The sequence below is a fragment of the Ascaphus truei genome, chromosome 19 (assembly GCF_040206685.1).
Source record: "Ascaphus truei isolate aAscTru1 chromosome 19, aAscTru1.hap1, whole genome shotgun sequence".
NCBI lineage: Eukaryota > Metazoa > Chordata > Amphibia > Anura > Ascaphidae > Ascaphus > Ascaphus truei.
In genome coordinates this window covers 11,698,013-11,717,524 of record NC_134501.1, presented here as the reverse complement: position 1 = coordinate 11,717,524, position 19,512 = coordinate 11,698,013, and the positions used below count along the sequence as shown (strand labels likewise).

General features: G+C 42.0%; 1 protein-coding gene across 4 annotated transcripts in view; it reads right to left on the bottom strand.

Moving 5' to 3' along the window:
• Positions 1 to 19,512, bottom strand: part of HYDIN (HYDIN axonemal central pair apparatus protein) — a 165,755-nt gene that overhangs the window by 110,720 nt on the left and 35,523 nt on the right. For all 4 annotated transcript variants that reach the window (XM_075576578.1, XM_075576577.1, XM_075576575.1 and 1 more), the window contains 8 exons: positions 17,624 to 17,823; positions 16,315 to 16,439; positions 11,896 to 12,097; positions 7,692 to 7,875; positions 4,806 to 4,905; positions 4,361 to 4,479; positions 1,299 to 1,522; positions 259 to 326 (listed from right to left, as the gene is read on the bottom strand). In XM_075576578.1, the coding sequence (XP_075432693.1) occupies positions 259 to 326; positions 1,299 to 1,522; positions 4,361 to 4,479; positions 4,806 to 4,905; positions 7,692 to 7,875; positions 11,896 to 12,097; positions 16,315 to 16,439; positions 17,624 to 17,823 (1,222 nt within the window). The remainder of the gene's footprint in view (positions 1 to 258; positions 327 to 1,298; positions 1,523 to 4,360; positions 4,480 to 4,805; positions 4,906 to 7,691; positions 7,876 to 11,895; positions 12,098 to 16,314; positions 16,440 to 17,623; positions 17,824 to 19,512) is intronic.

Genomic DNA, 19,512 nt, shown 5'->3' with positions numbered 1-19,512 from the left:
GTTATACACAACTGTCACTACTCCTCAATCAGGTCATGCTTCTCCCTGTCATTTGTGCACTGCCCACACATGCCGTTTTGTCACTGCGCCTCAATTCTGCCTTGTAGCTTTCCTGAAGTTTCTAACCTGCCCGTTACACCAATATCAACAGAATACATATTTTTGAAAATTTGAAGCCAATACTCTTAGGATGTAGCATGCACTAAGCTTCAGGACAAGCCGTGGTGACAGGGGAAGTGGCAGACTCAATATACTCACCAAAAGAAACATCGCCAAAATGTAGGGACGGTAAACTGAAGTGAAACGTGGGTCCAATGATACAGCCCCTGGAGAGAGGAAGATATTCCAGTGCACTGACCAATCTGATCCTAAAGTTTTTACAAAGTGAATGGCTGTTCCATAAACAATAAAAATGCTTCCTATTTTCTGTTATTATTATTGGGGGGTTACAAAAGCAGCCGTGTATGTAATGGATCACTATAAAACCAAAAAGTCAAATTAAAATACATGGTGCTATACAGATGTAGCAAGGCTTACTGTCTCCGGATCCGCGGCAGATAAAGCAAAAGTTTGTGACGCCAGAGAAAGTGCCTGCCGTGGTCGTGCAGTGGTAGGGGGGTCCATGCTTCTGGATCGGACCCCCACAGCATTAATTCTCAGACGACAGAAATCTTTAGTTTTGCTACATCTGTATATATGTAATTGCTTTGGTCAGCATGAAACTCTATGTGGTATGTATGTATAGAACTGTTAGGAATGGGGCTTGCATATGAAATACCGTGTGTGTGTGTGTGTGTGTGTGTGTGTGTGTGTGTGTGTGTGTGTGTGTGTGTGTGTACGTACGTGCACACACACACACCTATTCGGAACATGTTGTATGTAAAAAATGCAGATTCTTTTTCATTTCACTGATTTTCTTGATAATTCACTTTACAGTATTTACACACAGAATATCTAGATAGATAGATATCTAGATATCTAGATATCTAGATAGATAGATAGATAGATAGATAGATAGATAGATAGATAGATAGATAGATAGATAGATAATCTGTGTGTAAATACTGTAAAGTGAATTATCAAGAAAATCAGTGAGATGAAAAAGAATCTGCTGTTTTTACATACAACATGTTCCCAATAGGGAGCACTGGAGCAAAAAAATATGGCACCATATTTGTCACATCAGAAAATCCCATTGAATCCTAGGGGACCTTATTCTTTGATAAACCTGCAATTTGTTTTGCCCCCGTTTTGCAGACGGGAGACTTGATACATAACACGCTCTGTCTCTGCCTTACCGGATGGTTAAGGTGATGCCCTCTGGTGAGCCATCCACACTGAAGTGAAATTCCTGTGTGAATTCTCCCAACATGCTGCAGCAAACCGAGATCTGGATGGCCTGATGCCCGTCAGGAAGGATGATCCCTTCACTGGGGTCGAATGTGAAGCAAGAGCCCACTGCAGTGGAGGGAGCTGTGAGGGTGAAAATGCCATCGATCGCGCCTTGGTTCGTCAGGATGACCTTGCAGACGGGAAAGAAAGGGATAAGGGGAAATAATATACTGTCGGAATACTGCAAGAAGGAGTTGAGTGACCTCCTGCAGATCCTTTACGGATCACTAGCAAGGAAAAGTATAATTACTCAGGGCTTTCATTCTCAAGAACATTCAGTTTCACACATTTGTTACAAAAACCTTTGTTAGAACATTGAGTCTCACAAAAACGGGGCGGCCCCTCTAGGTTGAAAGTGAACTAAGGACCGTAGCATAGGTTAACTTCTTTGCTGCCAGAACATCCTAAATTGCATTGCATGGTCTTTGGCAGCAAAGAGGTACAGTAAATGTAGCTGAATTGTACACATTTTTTTATCATTTTTTTTTTAATTTTCAAAATTTTCATGGTAAACAGGTGCTTTGAAGAGATTTGAAGAGATTTTACAACATCATCTATTGTTTTTTTTTGCTGAAAAGGCTATTCGCCAGTCCTCAAAGCAAATGGTAAATTGTTAGTTTGGCTCTGACCTTGGTTTGCAAAGTAATTACGATGTCATAATCACTCAAGCAGATAAATACAAGTAGTGGATATGCTTGTATCAGTCCTCTCCCCGAAAAATACAAAACATGTTCATTTTTCACAAAATACGAATAATCAAAAAACAGTTATTTTAAAGATGATTAAATCTTTCCAATGAAACCAACCACATTGAGTTGTTGTATAAAAAAAAATGTTTCGTTTGACTCGCTGTGTTAAACTGCTCTGTAATGGAAGAAGCAAATTAACAATGGAGATGCTCCACCGCATTCAAATCCCAATTATGGAGCACAGGCTGACATTACCAGTATTTTATTGTGCAGAATGGAGGGAAACCCCTTCATCACGTTACTCTGAAACATGGTGCTTTCCCTTGATTCTGCCCAATAAAATACCCAAAAAAAAGGCAGTTTAACCTCCGTAGCTGTGATTTGTGTGAGGCAGAGCTTCTCCATTGTTGACTATACTCAGCAGACTCCTGACCAACACTATCGCAGCGCCTAACAGATCTAAAGAGTGACTGCCTCCATCCCACACATATACAGTACATAGAGAGTAGACGAAGGACATTCCCAGTTACAGACAGTCTGAGCACTTACAGTAATCTCTCTCATGTGTTCGACATCACAAACCACTTCCCCAGTTCATTCCTTTTACTTTCCCCCCAAGATTGTGAAAGTCCCAGCTACTGGCAAGAAAACTGCTGGTGAGCTCATCAGCAGTGGCAAAAATATTGGCACACACCTACAAAACCCGGTGTCCAATGACATCACCACTACTGATTCCCTAGCCAGCAAGGAGGTTGCAAGCAGATCCCCATCTTTAACAGGTAAACTGTTTGCGAAAGCAGGCATCCCTCAGAAGAGTGACTGGTGTGGTTATTCACCAGGAGACCAGTTTGGAAAAAGCAAAAACATAGGCATTAGACTGCTACCTTAAACAGAGATTACGGGCTTTGCTGGATAGTGTGAGTAGAGTTTTATACAGTAAAATGTACATGCATAATAAATCAGTACTCTGAATAGCAAACAGATTTCTCCAGCCTGGAGAAAAATTGAGTCCCATTCAATGGAACTGATCTCTTCTCTTGCATGGGGAAGCAGCTTCCCAGTGTATTGAATAAAGGCACGTGAGAGAAAGCATTCAGTTAGATATGGGGTGCGTAAACTTTTTGCCTTGCGCCCCCTGCCTGCTCTCCCTCACTGCTCGCGCCCCACTTACCTAGTCTGAAGCGTCAAATGACGCCGCAGGGTCATGTGCCGTCACGTGCCCCCGACGCCGCATTGCCGAAGCCGACCGAGTCGCGGTAAGTGAAGTTGCGGAGGCCTCGCGCGGTTCCCCGGCATTTAAATTAAATGTCTTGGGGAACAGCGCGGGGCCTCTGCAACCGCTGCGCCCATCCAAAAAAAATCTTGCGCCCCCAGTTTGTGCACCCCTGAGTTAGATCATTGTTTTGCTTCACTTGTAGTATGGTTATACATACCTTGGAATAAACAAAGTACCACATATACAGGTACTGTATACATGATCTTAAAGGAGTCAATCAACTCACAGAAAACGTTGTTTCGATGCACCACACACATTTGTGCTCCATCACGTTCTTAACCACGTTCCTGGTGCAGAGTTAACAACCAAGTTTCCACCGCTCAGGTTTGGAGAAATTTTTTACACAGAAACAATTTGATACATCCCATCTATGTGCAGCAAGTAACTCTTCCCTTCCGCCTTCTACTGTCACTGCCAACATCTCAATGAGAGAGAGAGAGAGTCCTATGTTACTAGAGTCCCAAGTGACTTATATACCTCCCCAAAACTGAAAACACTGGAAATACCTGGGATATATGCTATTTTTAATATGCAAAGTATATTCAAATGATTCATATTAGCATATTTCTGACAGCGCTAATGTCAGGTTAAATCCCTGCTTTAACTTTCTGCAGATATCTGTTGTTATGGATATGCCTCTTTTGCATATTAATTTGTTTCATCTTGACAGAGCAGAAGTTTTGTTTCAACAAAAGAAATTAGCGCCACCGAAGACCTGGCCGTTTGCATTTACGCAACTCTGCTCCATTAGTCACACAAACCTTGATATATCTCTTTATACTAGCAACTCCTCCCTTAACGTCTCCAAAACCACTCTCCAAATCGCTGATGCTAGTTGAGCACAACTGACGCAAAGAACCTTGATACATTGAGTCAGGAGTGATGCAGAGTAAAAATTGTGTGATTGAGTCAAATTTGCTCCAACTGTGACACCTGAGGCAGGGTCACCACATACCCCATAATATTTCTCTAAAAGAAAAAACAATCCCCCCACTCTGGTCACCTCATAGCTGTGTGGGGAGCCCACAAAGATCTTGCCGATGTCCAACTGGTCAAAGTTAAAGAGGAACTTGGGCCCAACGCCTTCACCTCTGATCCGCAGTGGGAGTCGGGTTTCCCGCCCTGAGAGAATTGGAACGAAAGCGAGTTTGGGAAGAATTTCTACGTGTAACTCATTGCTCTCATTACTGTACACACAAATACTCCATATGTCAGTATACAGACATGCAATATAGCCATGGGCACAATACAGAATGTTTATAGCTTGACCCAGAGCAACTGGGAAGTATAAAGAGAGAAAGTTAGTGATCTAGCTTAGAGTGAGATGTACAGTGTGTGAATAGAGAGATGAACAGATGTGGGAGGAGCTGGAAAGAAGTGTGGGTCATTGATGGAAGAGCTGCTCTGAGTTTTGTCTGTAACATGGCTGCACGTTTTATCTTGGGTACCTGTTAGATCACAGTAGATAGTACGTTGGTATAGCTTGGCGTCTTGAGGTTTGAAAACAACATTCACTTCCACAGTTGAGTTGGGCCAAACATCACCTTCCTATAATCAGATTCATCAGATATGTGGAAATCAATGCATGTAGTTTGTAAAATACAACGTCAAACATTGCATAGCTCTTTAACTCCATGGCAGAACATCTGTTGTTTGCAATGTAACATTACACTTACATTAGGCAATGACAAAAAAACTCACAGACCATATTTCAGTGTCATTCCCAATTATTTTACTCAAGCCACTTGCACTTGCAGACAAGCTAAATATAGTATGACTGAAATGAGTGACAAGAGATCCTTTAACCCCTACAAGAACAGACAATACTTTGCTTTTGCACTGCCTTGTACACCTAGGACCAAAGTGAACTAATGGTAGTGATATGTTTAATTAGTTAAATGTAGGGGACAGGTGACTTTTTTATGCAAGAATATATATTTTTACTTATTTAATGTTTTAATGTTTCCATGGTAATCAAATCCTCTAAAAGATTTTAACACTCTTTAATCGCTTCTTTGATAAGCCTCTTTGTTGAACCTTGTATCTACAGGAAAATAGTCTAGCCCCAATTTTTTTACTTTGTAGTTCCTGGAAAGCAATTATGATACCACCGCTAGCTGTACTGTTAAAAGTGATGGCAGCAGGTATCTGACAGATATAGAATTTTACAGCAGTCATAGTAAATAACAATATATTCATTTTTGCTTTGAGGGCGATTAGATCTTTCTAAGGATGCCAATTACATTTACCTGCCCCTTTAAAGGTGAAATCTTTAATACGCAAAAAAAACAAAAAAAATCAGTAACTGTTTGTTTTATTCTTATTTTTTTTCCCTGACCAGCCCCATGCCATTTCCCTGAGCATCTATCTCTAGAGGTTTCAGGCTCTGTATAGAGCACTTACCGTATTCCAGGATCTAGATAGAGGTAAAAGGCTCTGTATAGAGAAGCTATTCACATAGCCTCCAGTGCTAGCCGTGAGAGCATCCAAAGGTTGCAATAACATTTATTTCAGTTTAGTCCTAGTGTTGGGCAGTGGGGAACTATATGTTAAAACTTTTCCCTGTACTGTACAGTCCTAGAGATGGCAGGATTTGGTGACTGCCCCCTATTACTATAGCTATCTAAAGCTATTGAGGAAAGGTTTTGTATACAGCATCTATTGCATGAACTGTTTAGTTCTAGAAGTTAAAGCATGTTTATACCTTTAGCGTTTCTCTAAACATCTAGCTCTAGAAAGGACAGACACTGAATATATCACTTATTTTATAGGTCCTGCAGGTATAAGAAGTGACGGCTCCACACTCTTCCCTATTCATTGAGACATGAAGCCCTAAAGAGAATGGCTTCTAAATATTATGCTCATCAGAATGCTGCTATGGGTATCATTATGGAATTTTATACAAAGGGTAAAAGCATGTGTAATTAACGCAAACATGTGATTACCATCTGCTCTCTGTGCCTTATTTCCGCAAAGGGAGGGAAACGCAAGGCTTGCAAATAATAAGGGGCTCACTGACACAATGAGACCAGTAACCCAGCCTCATTCAACAGGCAACCTTTGTCTCTCCCAGACAACATTAGAAAGAGTATCCTAGGTACCTGAAGAGCCTCCTTTGTTGCAGCTCTGAGCAGACGGCAGAAGGACGAACTGCACGGATAATAGTGCAGGTATCACAAAGTAAAAAGAGATCAAAAACAGAGCACACCAACAAACTGACAATCTAGGATGCCAAATAAGTATTAACATAATTCCTGCCAGAGAGATAAGGTTGGTGCGGTGCATCACAGAGGCTTTAATGGCAAGGTATACATCTTTTAGCCCCATTGCTGGCGGAGCGGAGTGAAATGAATTGCAAGGCGTGTCATATTAGCTTATTTTGGCAGTGAAGAGTTTACATTCTCATCTCCCTTTAAAATGAACATGATGCACTAAATGATGAAAGCGACATCTTCCTACACTCCTTGTTTTTGGAGATAAAACCAATATGTACAAATGATGGCAAAGGTGCAACAATTATCTCCCGACGTTTAAAAAGAAAAAAAACCATATTGCTTTCAATGGGATTTTTTATTTGGTGGAGATGTGTTTGCCCAAGAATTGCACCACCTTTGCCTTGAAATTCACCAAAATCTGCAGATCATCGCTATACCTTAAATACATAGTAAATGAGGTTGAAAAAAAGACATAAATCCATCAAGTTCAACCTATGCCTTAAATGATTTCTTTGTGCCTGCCCCCCCCGGAAATGTCACCCCATTATTAGGCTTCGTCCCCGTGCCGCGGACCGCGCTCATGCTTGAGAGTGGGGACGTCACCATCTCTCCATGCATGAGTGTTGGACTGTCCTGCAACTTTTCCTGTAAGCGAGAGCAGGGGGGCATGGCCTAAACAGGGACTGGCGTTGATTGGCTGAGGAGGTCATGTGACCCCTCAGCACGCCTCATAGTCAATATAATTTGTCTCGGCATGCCCCCAGCGCCTGTGAGTGTACATGCACGCTCATGGACGCGCGTGAGTGTGGCCGGACAGACTTAAATTGATTGTGCTGCCCATGCCAAGCGCCAAGCACGGTCAGCGGCAGCATGGACGCAGCCTTAACTAACAGTTGCGTTTTTCTCTACACTGTGGACTTTTCCATGTTTTTGGCGAGAGATTCACAGGGCCGGTAAAGATCATTAGGTGTTAAAGAGCACAAATATTTTGTTTAGCCTCTGACCTCAGAGTAAAAGGATCTCTAGCCAGGAAACAGTTTGCAGCCATACTGAATGTGACCACAATGTGCCGTCAAAAGCTTAAGCGAGTGACTAGTATGCCTCTGAATTTAACTTTACCACGGGTTCAACAACAAAGATGTCATCTGTGAAGAGCAAGGCATCTCCCTGAGCCATCCTGCGGCGGTTGTGGAAGGTGCGGCTGAGAAGCGAGAGGCGCTCACGCAGTGAAGGATCGGCGCTGCACTCTACCAGGAACTGGTCCGTCTCCTCCTCCTGCTCAATTTGCAGATCGGAGCAGAACCTGAGATCAGAAGGAGTAATATTTAGGGAAACACTTATCAGTGCAGCGCAGAGCTCTAGTAGAAACATAGAACCTGACAGCTGATAAGAAACGGCCCACCTATTCTGCTGGTTTCTCTATCTGTTGTAAAAACGTAGACTCTATTTGATCTTTGGCTTTCTTTCATATTTAGGGTAGTCTTAGGTCTAGTAGCTGTATTGGTTTTGGAGAAGTGTAGGCTTGTTACAGGTTGTGATATCTTTCAGTGGACACTATGAAAGCTCTTTACACAGTTGTATGTACGGTTTTAAGACCTCAAAAGTCTCATCTTCAAATGTACGGCAGCTTTATTTCAAGTAATATTGGTAAATAATAACACTGTCAAAATAACTATGTAATAAAGCAAGCAACAAGGGAAAAAATGGAAGGCAGAAGTATACTCACATAACCACTTAAGCCGTGGTTTTAAAACTTTGGACCCTGGACCACCTGTGGACGCCAGAAACCTTCAAAATGTGCCTCCTGCAGTCAGTGTCTTTTATATCACTACCAGCAAAGCAATTTTGAAGGCTGCTTTTTAGATACCAGTCAAGTATTTTGGAATTATATAGTAAAACACAAAAGTGCATTGTCCTACTGAATTAAGTATGTTCCTCATAGAGAGGAATTGTGTTGCTCCTCCTACCGATTGTTATCATTGAACCAAAATAAGTAAACATTTAAGAACCAACTCTGCATTTATATCCAGAAACATACAAAATATGCAGCCTCAGTGGATGCTCCCCATAGAACTACTACGTTAGGTAAACAGAAGGAGATCAGATGAGCACAGCTCACACTATCAGAATCTGTTACTATTTCAGTTCCAGCTTTGACACCGAATTGAGTGCAAGCAGACTGAACTGCGAAGTGTGTTAGTGCATTTTAATAAAATAATAACAACAGTCATAAGAGAATAATTCTCTGTAATAAAAGGGGCACCTTGTCTACTTTAGTTTTTAAACACTTTCGCCTAATTTAAACATTTGGAATGGCTGGACTTGTTCCTACAGTATGTCCTCTGAAACCAGGTGACAAATATTATTCCCACTAAGTGACAAAAGGACATATAAAACGGACACAAGAAGCTTTTCTCCCCCTGCTATGAGTTTGCTCTTAGTAAGTTAAAGTGCTTTCTTCAGCACCAGATCATTCATCTTTACCTAATGTAATTAAAAATTGAGAAGAGTGGAAAACTCTCTCAGCTGTGCCCCTTGGAGGCAAGCACTGGCCCAATTAAGGGACTTCTCGGCTAACTTTAACCCGTTTACTGCAGCAGGGATTTGCTAATCATTACTATCCGCTGGCAGTTAAAGAGTCAATGTAGCCTAAAAAAGAGATCCGTTCTCTGTATTTAAATATCAGCTATGGATTATCTGCCTAACAACCCCTCCCTTTTGCAGGGATTACAGTACTGGTCCACACAGCTGTACCAAGACTTTAAATATTAAACAGGATACAAAGAGCAATCGTTGCAGAATTGCCACCTCAGATTAAGAAAAACATACCAGAAGGAGGTGAAGCAGGAAGCCTCCTCACACACAGGCTCTGCTCTACATGGCATTTACCCTTCCAGTGCTGAGGGTGCATGTAACTTACTGTGCTGAGGGTGCATGTAACTTACTGTGCTGAGGGTGCATGTAACTTACTGTGCTGAGGGTGCATGTAACTTACTGTGCTGAGGGTGCATATAACTTACCGTGCTGAGAATGCATATAACTTACTGTGCTGAGGGTATATATAACTTACTGTGCTGAGAGTGTATGTAATAAACTGTGCTGAGGGTGTCATTTGTAGTAGGTACAGTAAATGGAAGAAAAACTACATTATAAGAAAAAGTGATCATGCCAAATCCTAACTTCCCATTTGATCATTATCCAAAAACTGAAATGCTGCCATAAACTCAAATCTGATCTATAAAACAAACCATAGTCCTAAACTTATTCCTAACTTTGGGGCCAATAGTGCAGTTTTTGTCCAAAATTCCCCACTGACTTCGATGGGAAAATGTGGCCGCAAAACGGCCACTCCAGCACATATAGAATTATCCCTATTAATCTTAATCAGATCTAAAAACCCTAAACAAAGGTGAACATAAAACCATTAATGCTAAACAAATACACAAACAAAGCCCTACCACAAAACACAATCCATTACCCTACCTGTAACAGGGGATTTATCCCTGTTCACAAATGTGCATCTAATCCAGCAGTGTGGTGGTTAACTGCTGGTAGCAAATTAACTAACACCACCTGCCTGATTACAGGTGGTAGAAAAAGCCTGCCTTTGAGACAGGAAGTGACTCCTTAGCTCACGTGTGAGCTGAACTTTGCAGACAGAGCAGAGGTTCTTGAGTCTCCCAGGAGAGACTGACAAAGAGAACACAGATCTCTGGAGCTGACCATGTCTTGAGCTCTGCCAGAAGACACAGCAGAGCTGCTTCCAAGACACAGGGGAAACTTCTAAACCTGAATGCTGACAAACCCTGAAGAAAAGGTAGCAACCAGGGACAGAGAAGATTTTCCCTCCAAACCACAAGGAACAGATAAGACTTTTATTACAAGACTTTTTATATCTGTTCATTTCATGCTATGTGTTTGGGGCTGGGAGACATGCTTAACTAAGGGAGTTGTGAATTGCATAGTATTTCACTAGAACCACTCACAAGTGAATAGAAGCTTTGTTTCCCCCTTGTTTGGATTGTTTCCTAATGTTAAGGAAAAGGCACAATAAAGCCTCGTTATAATTCCACCTTATAAAGTCTCCAATTGTGTACCTCTGTGAACGTCCGTCTACACTCCCCTATATCATTAACCCACCTCCCCAAAATATTAGCTCTAACTTAACCCTTTCCAAAAAACATTAATCTCAACAAAAACCATAACCCTACTCAACAATATTTACTCTAAACATTTATTCTAGCCCTACATTCAAACATTTACATAAAGTACACCCAAAATACTAACCCTATCCCTACACTAAAATAAAACCTACAGTGCTGTGACAGCAGGGGCAGTGTGGCATGGTATAATAAAGGTTAAGCTTGCATGTTCCCCTACCAGTCAAGATGGTGACCCTACCTATAGGGTTAAATGGCCATCTCAGGGCGGCACAATGGCTGCCAGTCACAGACCCAAGTTAAGCTGCATTAGCTATCTGTATAAACAGATACCTAACAGATACAGTTAGGTACTGTATATGTATACCTTGTGTTAGTGTGTATCTGTGATTGCTATGTATTTTTGCGTGACTCATTGTATGCTTGGGCCAGTAACAATGGTCAAGTTACTTGGATCAAGAAATGGATGGATCAAAACGACATCCAGGGTAAACTAGCTTCATCAGTGCCCTGCACCAAGAGAGCTAGAAGTCCACTGTACTCCATGTTCTGGCGAGTTGTTGCCATGTCCTTGTACTGTATTGCTTCCTGTTGGCTCTGGCCAGAAAAAAACCTTTGTTTATTTTACTCTCTCGTTCTGCTTGGTGCTTTGCGATCCTGTAAAAGACTGGCCCAACCCCCCTATGGTGACAAGTACCTCACCACAAAAACTTAACCGAAACGTAATTACAAATATTAACCCTATCCCAACACAAATTCATATTCCTACTAAAAACCATAAACCTAATTCTAGGGGTAAAGCTATTTCCAGCCATAATGCTAATTCTGTTCCTAACCCCATAACCCCCAAACCAATTTCTCGCCCTAAAGGAATGGATAACCCTTAATCTAACCCTATTTTGGATGATAATAAATTAAACTTCTTGAGAGATGAAGATGTAGTCCAGGAGTGGTAAACGACGGAGCCACTGATTGAGCCACCTGTGCTGAAGCAGGCATATCCTTGAAACCTGACCTGTTGGCCCTTGATGTAGTTGATCCTTAAATACCATTCGTGGGGAAGGAGAAAAATGTAGACTCTATAACAGGTTGAAGATTGCCCAGGATTCCATAGATGCCATTTTTTATGCATCTGATGACTACTTCTGTCTATGTCCTCTCACCTCAACTTTTGTTGCTCATCTTCCTCTTCACTAGCAAATGCCTTCCACTGGAAGTGAGTGATAATGTCACTGCGGTTGTTGATGGTGACTGTCCTCTGATTGGCCAGTGATAGAAAGGTTTTCTCTATTATCAGGGAGTTTTTGTCCAGCCGGACATTGATGTCTGTGGCAGCTCCATACAAACTTATGTGAATATCTTCTCCTAAGAATACATAAGCAAAACAATCTCTGTTTATTAGGGTCCTGCCAGTAAACTAACTCCTTTCTGTATTAACCCTCCCCATTATTAATATTATTTACAAGTGACCAAATGATATGGTACATAGAACATGAAACTGTGACGGTTCAGGGGATTCCTTCCCCTTCTTTCTCTCCCTCTGTCCCATTTCCTTCCAATCCCTCTACCCTTTCCCACTCCTGTCCCATTCCGTCTACCCCACTGCCTCAGCGCATGCCCCGCAGGTCTCGCGCGCCCACGCGGTCCCCGAGCCCCTGCAGTGACGCTCCCAGACACCAGCTATGCCCGCTATGCCCGCGGCCAGTGCCTCACCTTCCCTGGCGGCTCCGTCCGCTCCTCTGCCTTCCTCCATCGGGGTACCCGCGGCGCTCCACGCGCCTGGTAACGCGGCCTGTGCGCGCGCTCCCTCAGCTTGCGGAGGGCGCGCACACACGCTCCTCGTCTGGGTCCTGTCATCCTTCCGGTTCCTCCTCCCGGTGCCTGCGTGCCATCTCCCTGTCGCAGCCTGTGCGCGCGCACCCTCAGCTTACAGAGGGCGCGCGCACACACTTCTCTTATCGGGCCTGCCACGTTCCTGACTCCTCCTCCCAGTCCCTACAGGCCATTCCCCTGACTGCCCCTTCTGTCTCCTCCTCTTCTCTCCCTGACCTATCCCTGTTGTCTCCCACTTCTCTATCTGCTCCTCCCCTCTCTCCTATTGGTGTGTCTCCCTTTATAATCCCTGTCTGTCCTCTTCTTCCTCGCTCTGCATAGTTCCTGTTTCCCTGTGTGTGCTGACCTATGCTGTGCACCCTCTGTGTCCCTGCTGTATCCTGCTCCTGTGTTTACTTTGGATTTCCCTGGCTTTGACCCCTGCTTGTCCTGGACTACCCTGCTCTCTGTACCCCTTGAACCTTGCTACGAACTCTACCTTGCTGACCTCTGGAATCCTTGTACCTGGCTTTGTACCCCGACGACTCTACTCTCTGGACCCCTGGACATTGGCACACGGATACGACCATTCTTACGCTTACACCAACAGATGTTGCAAGTATCGTTAACCACTCTCTGTACAGGCCAAGCAACGCTATACCACACTCCGGGCTTGCTCCCACTGCTGTGTGGGTGTGGTGTAATACCGTTCCCACCTCAGTACTGGGGTCTTGCCAGGTCTGCGGGCATACAGGCGTGACAGAAACAAAGGAACATACAGATGTCAAGGCTCATTTGTACTAAATGGCGCTACTCCATACGACACATTACTGAACCAGAAGACACCTTATGGCCCATTCAAGTTAAGTAACTAAGTCATGTAAAGTGTTTTGTGGCACCAGGTGTCAATAAATACTGTATGGCCCCAAGTATTTCTAAGAGCAATGTATGGCAAACTGATACAAAAATGGAGGTAAAGAGATAATTTAGAGTAAAGGGCTAGTATTTAAAGGGAAGAATTGGGAAAGGAGAAGAGAGGTTACAAGGATCCTCATCATCTACGGTAAGGATGCCAAGTGAGCTTCCTTTAGAAAGCGAGTTTATAGTAGGATGCCTTTGAATGCGAGCAGGATGAGTATGTATAGTAGAGGGAGAGCAGTGCAAAACCTGGTGCTTGCAGTCACCCTGTTCTGAGTTCCACAGTGCGACAGTATTATTACATTGACTTACTACTGTGCAATTGCAAGCAGTGCCAAACCACTGGCCACAATAAAGTCAACTCATATTTACCTATATTAGATGTCTAGCATCCAAAATAAAATCCTAAACCAATGATATGCTTACCTAACTTTGTGACAGATATAACGTTACGGCCAATATTCAGAAATCAAAATGAACACTTTAAATCGGAAGCCTTAAACATCGGTTGGACGCCCAGAAACGGGAAATTGTTACAAATAAATATTTATTTTCATTTGAAACAAAGAGACCATGGCGCACTCATGTAAACTTAATGAGACTACCACTAGTGCCAACTGAGGCCAGGACTGAAAACAAATCCAAGCTGCATATGAAGAAGAGAGAGAAAGCACTTGGGTAGACCTTTGCTGGTGATTTAGCATGGACGATGTTTAGGTCCTACCCATCTTGAGTAAGGTCCTGGGTCAGACCAAAATGTCAACCATGCTTTGTTAAATCACCAGCAAAAAGTCCACGAGTGCTTTCTCTCATTTCTTCTTTTCATTTGAACCCTGATAAGATATTTTGGGATCTTTTTAACAAATTCCTTTGGAAACTTATATAAAGGAAATTGCTTTCCTTGCCACTAGATGCGTCATAGCCAAATACTGGAAATCCCTGAATCCCCCATCAATACAACAGATGGAGGCTATCTCTATCTATTTGGGAAGCTAGCACTATGGAAAATTGACAAGTCTTCTTAGGAATACAAATCAGAAATATCACGACATCTTGAATCCTTTGTTGAATTATTTTTAGAAATTAAAAATACTGTTGTAATCAGTAGATCAATTGACCTCCTTTCCTCTTTTTTTTGTATTACCTTATTCTTTTCTACTCTCTTACAGTATCTTCTGCTTTATTTGTAAAAATCTAAAAAAAATAACTGTTTAAAATGAATCCCCTTTGGCTGGGATTTAATGTACAGTAATAAGTGGCTGCTTTAAAAATGCCCATTGTGTATTATTCTGCACAACAAAAGTGTTGCATAGTTCTTTCTGCATATACAATCTTCATTGGCTACAAGAGCAGAAGCCAACTATGAGGCCACTACTGGCAAATCCTTGTACTCGTTTAACTGGTTTTCAGTATCTCACACTAATTTAAAGTAATATTTAGCACCAGTCTAACCCCACTGGTAGTTCATTTCTATTAGGTTAAAAGCCCAAACTGTGTGAGACTCTTAATCATCTGGAGTCAGGTGGTACCCGACATGTACTCCCCAGTAAAGCTCCCCAAACTTCTCTAAGTGATTACACTGATCTATCATTTGATTATTATGCAATTATAATGCTCCCTATGTTTACATTTCCCCTTTGGTATCTACACGAAGTACTTCTCCCATTATGTGTTATTTGTATTATTTGTTATATGTATTATAAATGTATATTATATTATTGTCACGTGTATTACTGCTGTGAACCGCTATGAACATTAATGGCGCTACAGTATATAAATAAAGACATACATACATACATACATACATACATACCTGTATATACATACAAAAAAGAGAACAAAATCACACACCTCAGCCTAATTCACAGTAAGAGCAGCGATGGAAAAATAATAATCAACATTTGGGGCCCATGCTGCTAAAAATGTTTAAGAGCCCTCTAGAAATGAAATGGTTAAACTATTTCTCCCCTTGTTGTTAGCAATTGGATGGCTGTAATGTTTCTGTGACAGCTTGTTTGCAGAGATGAGGCCAATTGTCAGCTGTAACTGTTTGTAAAAGGTTTAGTTCACTGATCGGTTTACAAGGTGCTAATTGGAAAGATTACATCAACCCCTCCTCATACTAGATCTTGCAGCTTGCAATGGCCTGGTGGTTAGGGCACAGAACCAAGATATTAGAGAGCAACATGATGCCTAATCTCTCTTACAATCTCTCAATGAGTGTAATGATATCCTCTTGTACTGATTACAACTGCTTTTTAATTTATAAACCCTTCGTTTAAATGTAGTTTTGTTTGTTTTTAAAGAATAATTGTTTTCTTTTCTGTTCTTCTAGCAAATATTCTCTACGAAATTCGGTGCCAAGAGTTGACCTAATTGTTATACAAAATATTGGTCTCCAGCATTTAAGCAGAGAGCAATTTCTTTTAAAGCATTTCAGTTGCTAGAAGTTGTTTATTTTGTGGAGTTTACTGGTAATTAGCAAAATATTATTGTTCAAAGTTTTACAGTTTGTGTCAAAACAGAGAAATCTGAGAAAGAGACGCGGGCATAAGGGAGCGGCAAGCTAAATGCAAAGCAGGAAGACTGAAATTATAACAGGAAAGGAGAGAGGTGTGATGGAGGAGAAAAGAGGCAGAGCTGGGATTCTTTGGACAATTGAGAGAGAGGTAAAAATCTAAGTTTTGCCAGAAACAGTCTAGTTGCACCTGCTTGACCAGGCCAATGCCCGACTGGCTTGGCCAGTAAACTCTTATTGCAATAGCTATGGGTTCCCCAAAAAAGTATATTTATATACTTAGTGTATACACTTATAACCCCATTTGTGTACTGCCAACAGACATGTTATGTACCTGTGTCATAGTGGATTATCATATCACGTGCATGATCTCCCACCTCCTGAGGATGAAACTCCACCATAACTTGCATGCTTTCACCTATCCCCAAAGTCCCCAACACTGGATCCACTGAGAAAGGGCTGGAAGAGTAAAGAGGAGTAAATGATGTTACGTTTATGTCTGAAGCACTTATTCCCATGACCTGTTATTTATATTATCTGTTATTTATTTGATTACCACATGTATTACTACTGTGAAGCGCTATGTACATTAATGGCGCTATATAAATAAAGACATACAATACAATGAGATGAATGAAAAAGCATTTTGTGAAACACCAAAGAGAAACCTGTGGCACAAAGGAATTGTTCCACCTTGGATATTATTTTCATTCTGGCTTCAACCAGCCTTTTGCATTTGGGATTCCTAAAGTCTAGGATCTGTATTTTATTCATGAACACAAGATGAATTTTACTCGCCTTCTTTCTGCATGACATAATTTACAGGTTTAAAATAATGCATGAAATCAATGAAAAAATTCCACTGAAACTCAAAATATATTCAAATGGATCAGCACTTAATTTAATTTAGAATAATCCATAATAAATGCACTTGTGCGAGAAGTACTTCTATTTGGTGACGGTGCTACTATATTCACCAGTACATCTCATGTTATGCCAGCAGAACTTTTAAAATCTGACATGCAAAAACATATATACAATAACACACTTTCAAATACGGTTCCAAGCAGCTTGAAGTGTATTAGAGGATGTGATTTCCAAAACAGTTACAAAAGGTACAAAAGGTTTTTGATGAAGTGGCCCCTGAAATGTCATCTTTTTTGTACTAATACACTTTAAGTTTATTTGAGCAGTATTTGAGCATACGTGATTGTATTTTTTAGTATATCAGATTTTTGATCTCAATTGAGGCTCTTTCAATTCAGTGTAAATGTGAAGTGTTCCTGCATCCGGAAATCCAATGCTGCTTGAGTTTATTTTCATGCAATGTAAATACAGCATAACAGCTGACATCAACATTAATTTCAAGCTGCCATGTGTTAATGTAAAGTGGCGTATTGCCAAATACAAAGCTAAAGAGGAATAAAAAACTACAGCAAATTAAATTTTGCAACTTATGCTCTCAAATGCATAAAGCTAATTATATCAGTGTCCAAATTGCTACTGTTAATTGATTAGAATCGCATCTTGTTGGGGCCATCCAGCAAAATGAGGGGCTCAAAGATGCACTGGTAAAATATGCTTGAAGGCGACCTGGTGAATTAGGTATTGTTTTTCTTGCTTCTGTCTCTCTAATACTGTACCGTTGAGTTAGGAGTTGGAAGTGCGCCTCGCGGTTCCCGATGTTTCGTACCAGGAGTGTTTTCTGGGAGTTGTACTTGACGGGGCAGATCAGGAAGCTTAATTGGTCTGGAAAGTCCAGCAGGGCGCGTGGGCCGACTGCCCGGACGGGCACTGCAAACTTCTCTCTTTCCGTGATGCAAACCAATTCATGGAAATAGTCCTACAGGGAGACAATAGTTTGCAGATGAGGTCACGGACAGGATGATTTTCATAAAACCCGGAGTTTAAAAGTCGTGGGAAATCTGCTGGGACCTATGTTACTGTATTAATGGTTACAAGAAACACCTAAGAAAAATTGGAAAGGTATAGAAATTCCACTGGAGCTATAGGAAAAAGGGTGTTTATTTTCATTTAAGAACTCATTCAGTCCTAAAGGCGTCTGCAAATCAATACAATGAAAGCTAGTCAAGGGCTTAATGCTGCTTCCTTCAGGATATATGTAATATTTCAAACAATAAGAGACTACAACACTTGTACTTATAGAGCCAATGTGGCTGCTTCCTGGTTGGGATTCTTGAAGACCTCGCATATACATCACATGGTCATGAATAAATCGCAATAGGTGATCTACTATCCTGGCAGCAGTGGCATCAAATTAACATTAAACTAGGACCATTACATATACATAAAGTTGCTAGTACTGAAGAAGGCCGGGGCTAATACTGGGTCTCCCTAGTCAATGCAATGCACACCGTAGTAGGAAAAAGCTAGTGACTAAACAATCACACTAAGAAGAATCCATTAAGAAATGTGTGTAGAGATGCACAAAATAACAAAGGCACAATAACAGGCTGCTCAAAGGAGCTTCCAATGTAATATTTATAAACGACGGTAAAAGGGAGCACTGGCACGGAGGGTTGAACCCGGGTCTCCTCACGTGGACTACACTGCACACTATGCATACTCTGGGGTACACTTTACATGTCAAAGCCTCTCAACCCCACTATGTCACCCTGCAGTGTGTCCTCATTGCAAAAATAAAAACATGAATCATTAAGGCACTGAAATACCCCAAAACAAAGGCGTTGCAGTGATTAGTTTTTAGAGAAAATAAGAGGGCATTAGGGGCAGCATTAACTGTCTGTATATGTAATTATTGAGGAATCTTCAGTAACATTCGTTAGATCCACACTCTCCAAATTCTATTTCCGGAACGTTGGAAGCACGTGTTGTATTATACTTCTTTTTATTGCAGCAGGTTCATGTTTAAGGCGATTACTTAACATGACTGTCTAAGGCAGGGGAGCGCAAACTTTTTTCCTTGCGCCCCCCTGCCGGCAGTCCCCTCACTCCCGCACCCCCCCTAACCCCCACTTACCTGCGCTCCGGCGTCATGACGTCACGTTGCCATAGCAACGTGACGTCACATGACCTCGCGGCGTCATTTTGACGCTGCGTTGCCATGGCGATGCAGGAAGGAAGCCGCCGGAGCCTAAGTAAGTAAAGGTTTACAGAGGCCCTGCAGCTCTCCCGGCACTTAATTTAAGTGCCTTCGGGAAGCGCGCGGGGCCTCTGTAAACCCCGCGCCCCCCTGCCGGCAGTCTCGCGCCTCCCAGTTTGCGCACCGCTGGCCTATGGCACAAGATCAGTTATTCCGTAAGGCAGGGGTGCTCAACTCCAGTCCTCAAGCCTCCCTCCCCCCCCAGGTCAGTTTTTAAGGATGTCAAAGCTTCAGCACAGGTGGCTCAATCAGTCCCAGCATCAGCACTAGTGGCTCAATCAGAGGCTCTGATTGAGCCATCTGTGCTGAAGCTGGGATATCCTGAAACCGTGCCCTGTTGGGGGGGCTTGAGGACTGGGGTTGAGTCCCCCTGCTGTAAGGAACGGGCAAGACACCAAAGCCTTCTGC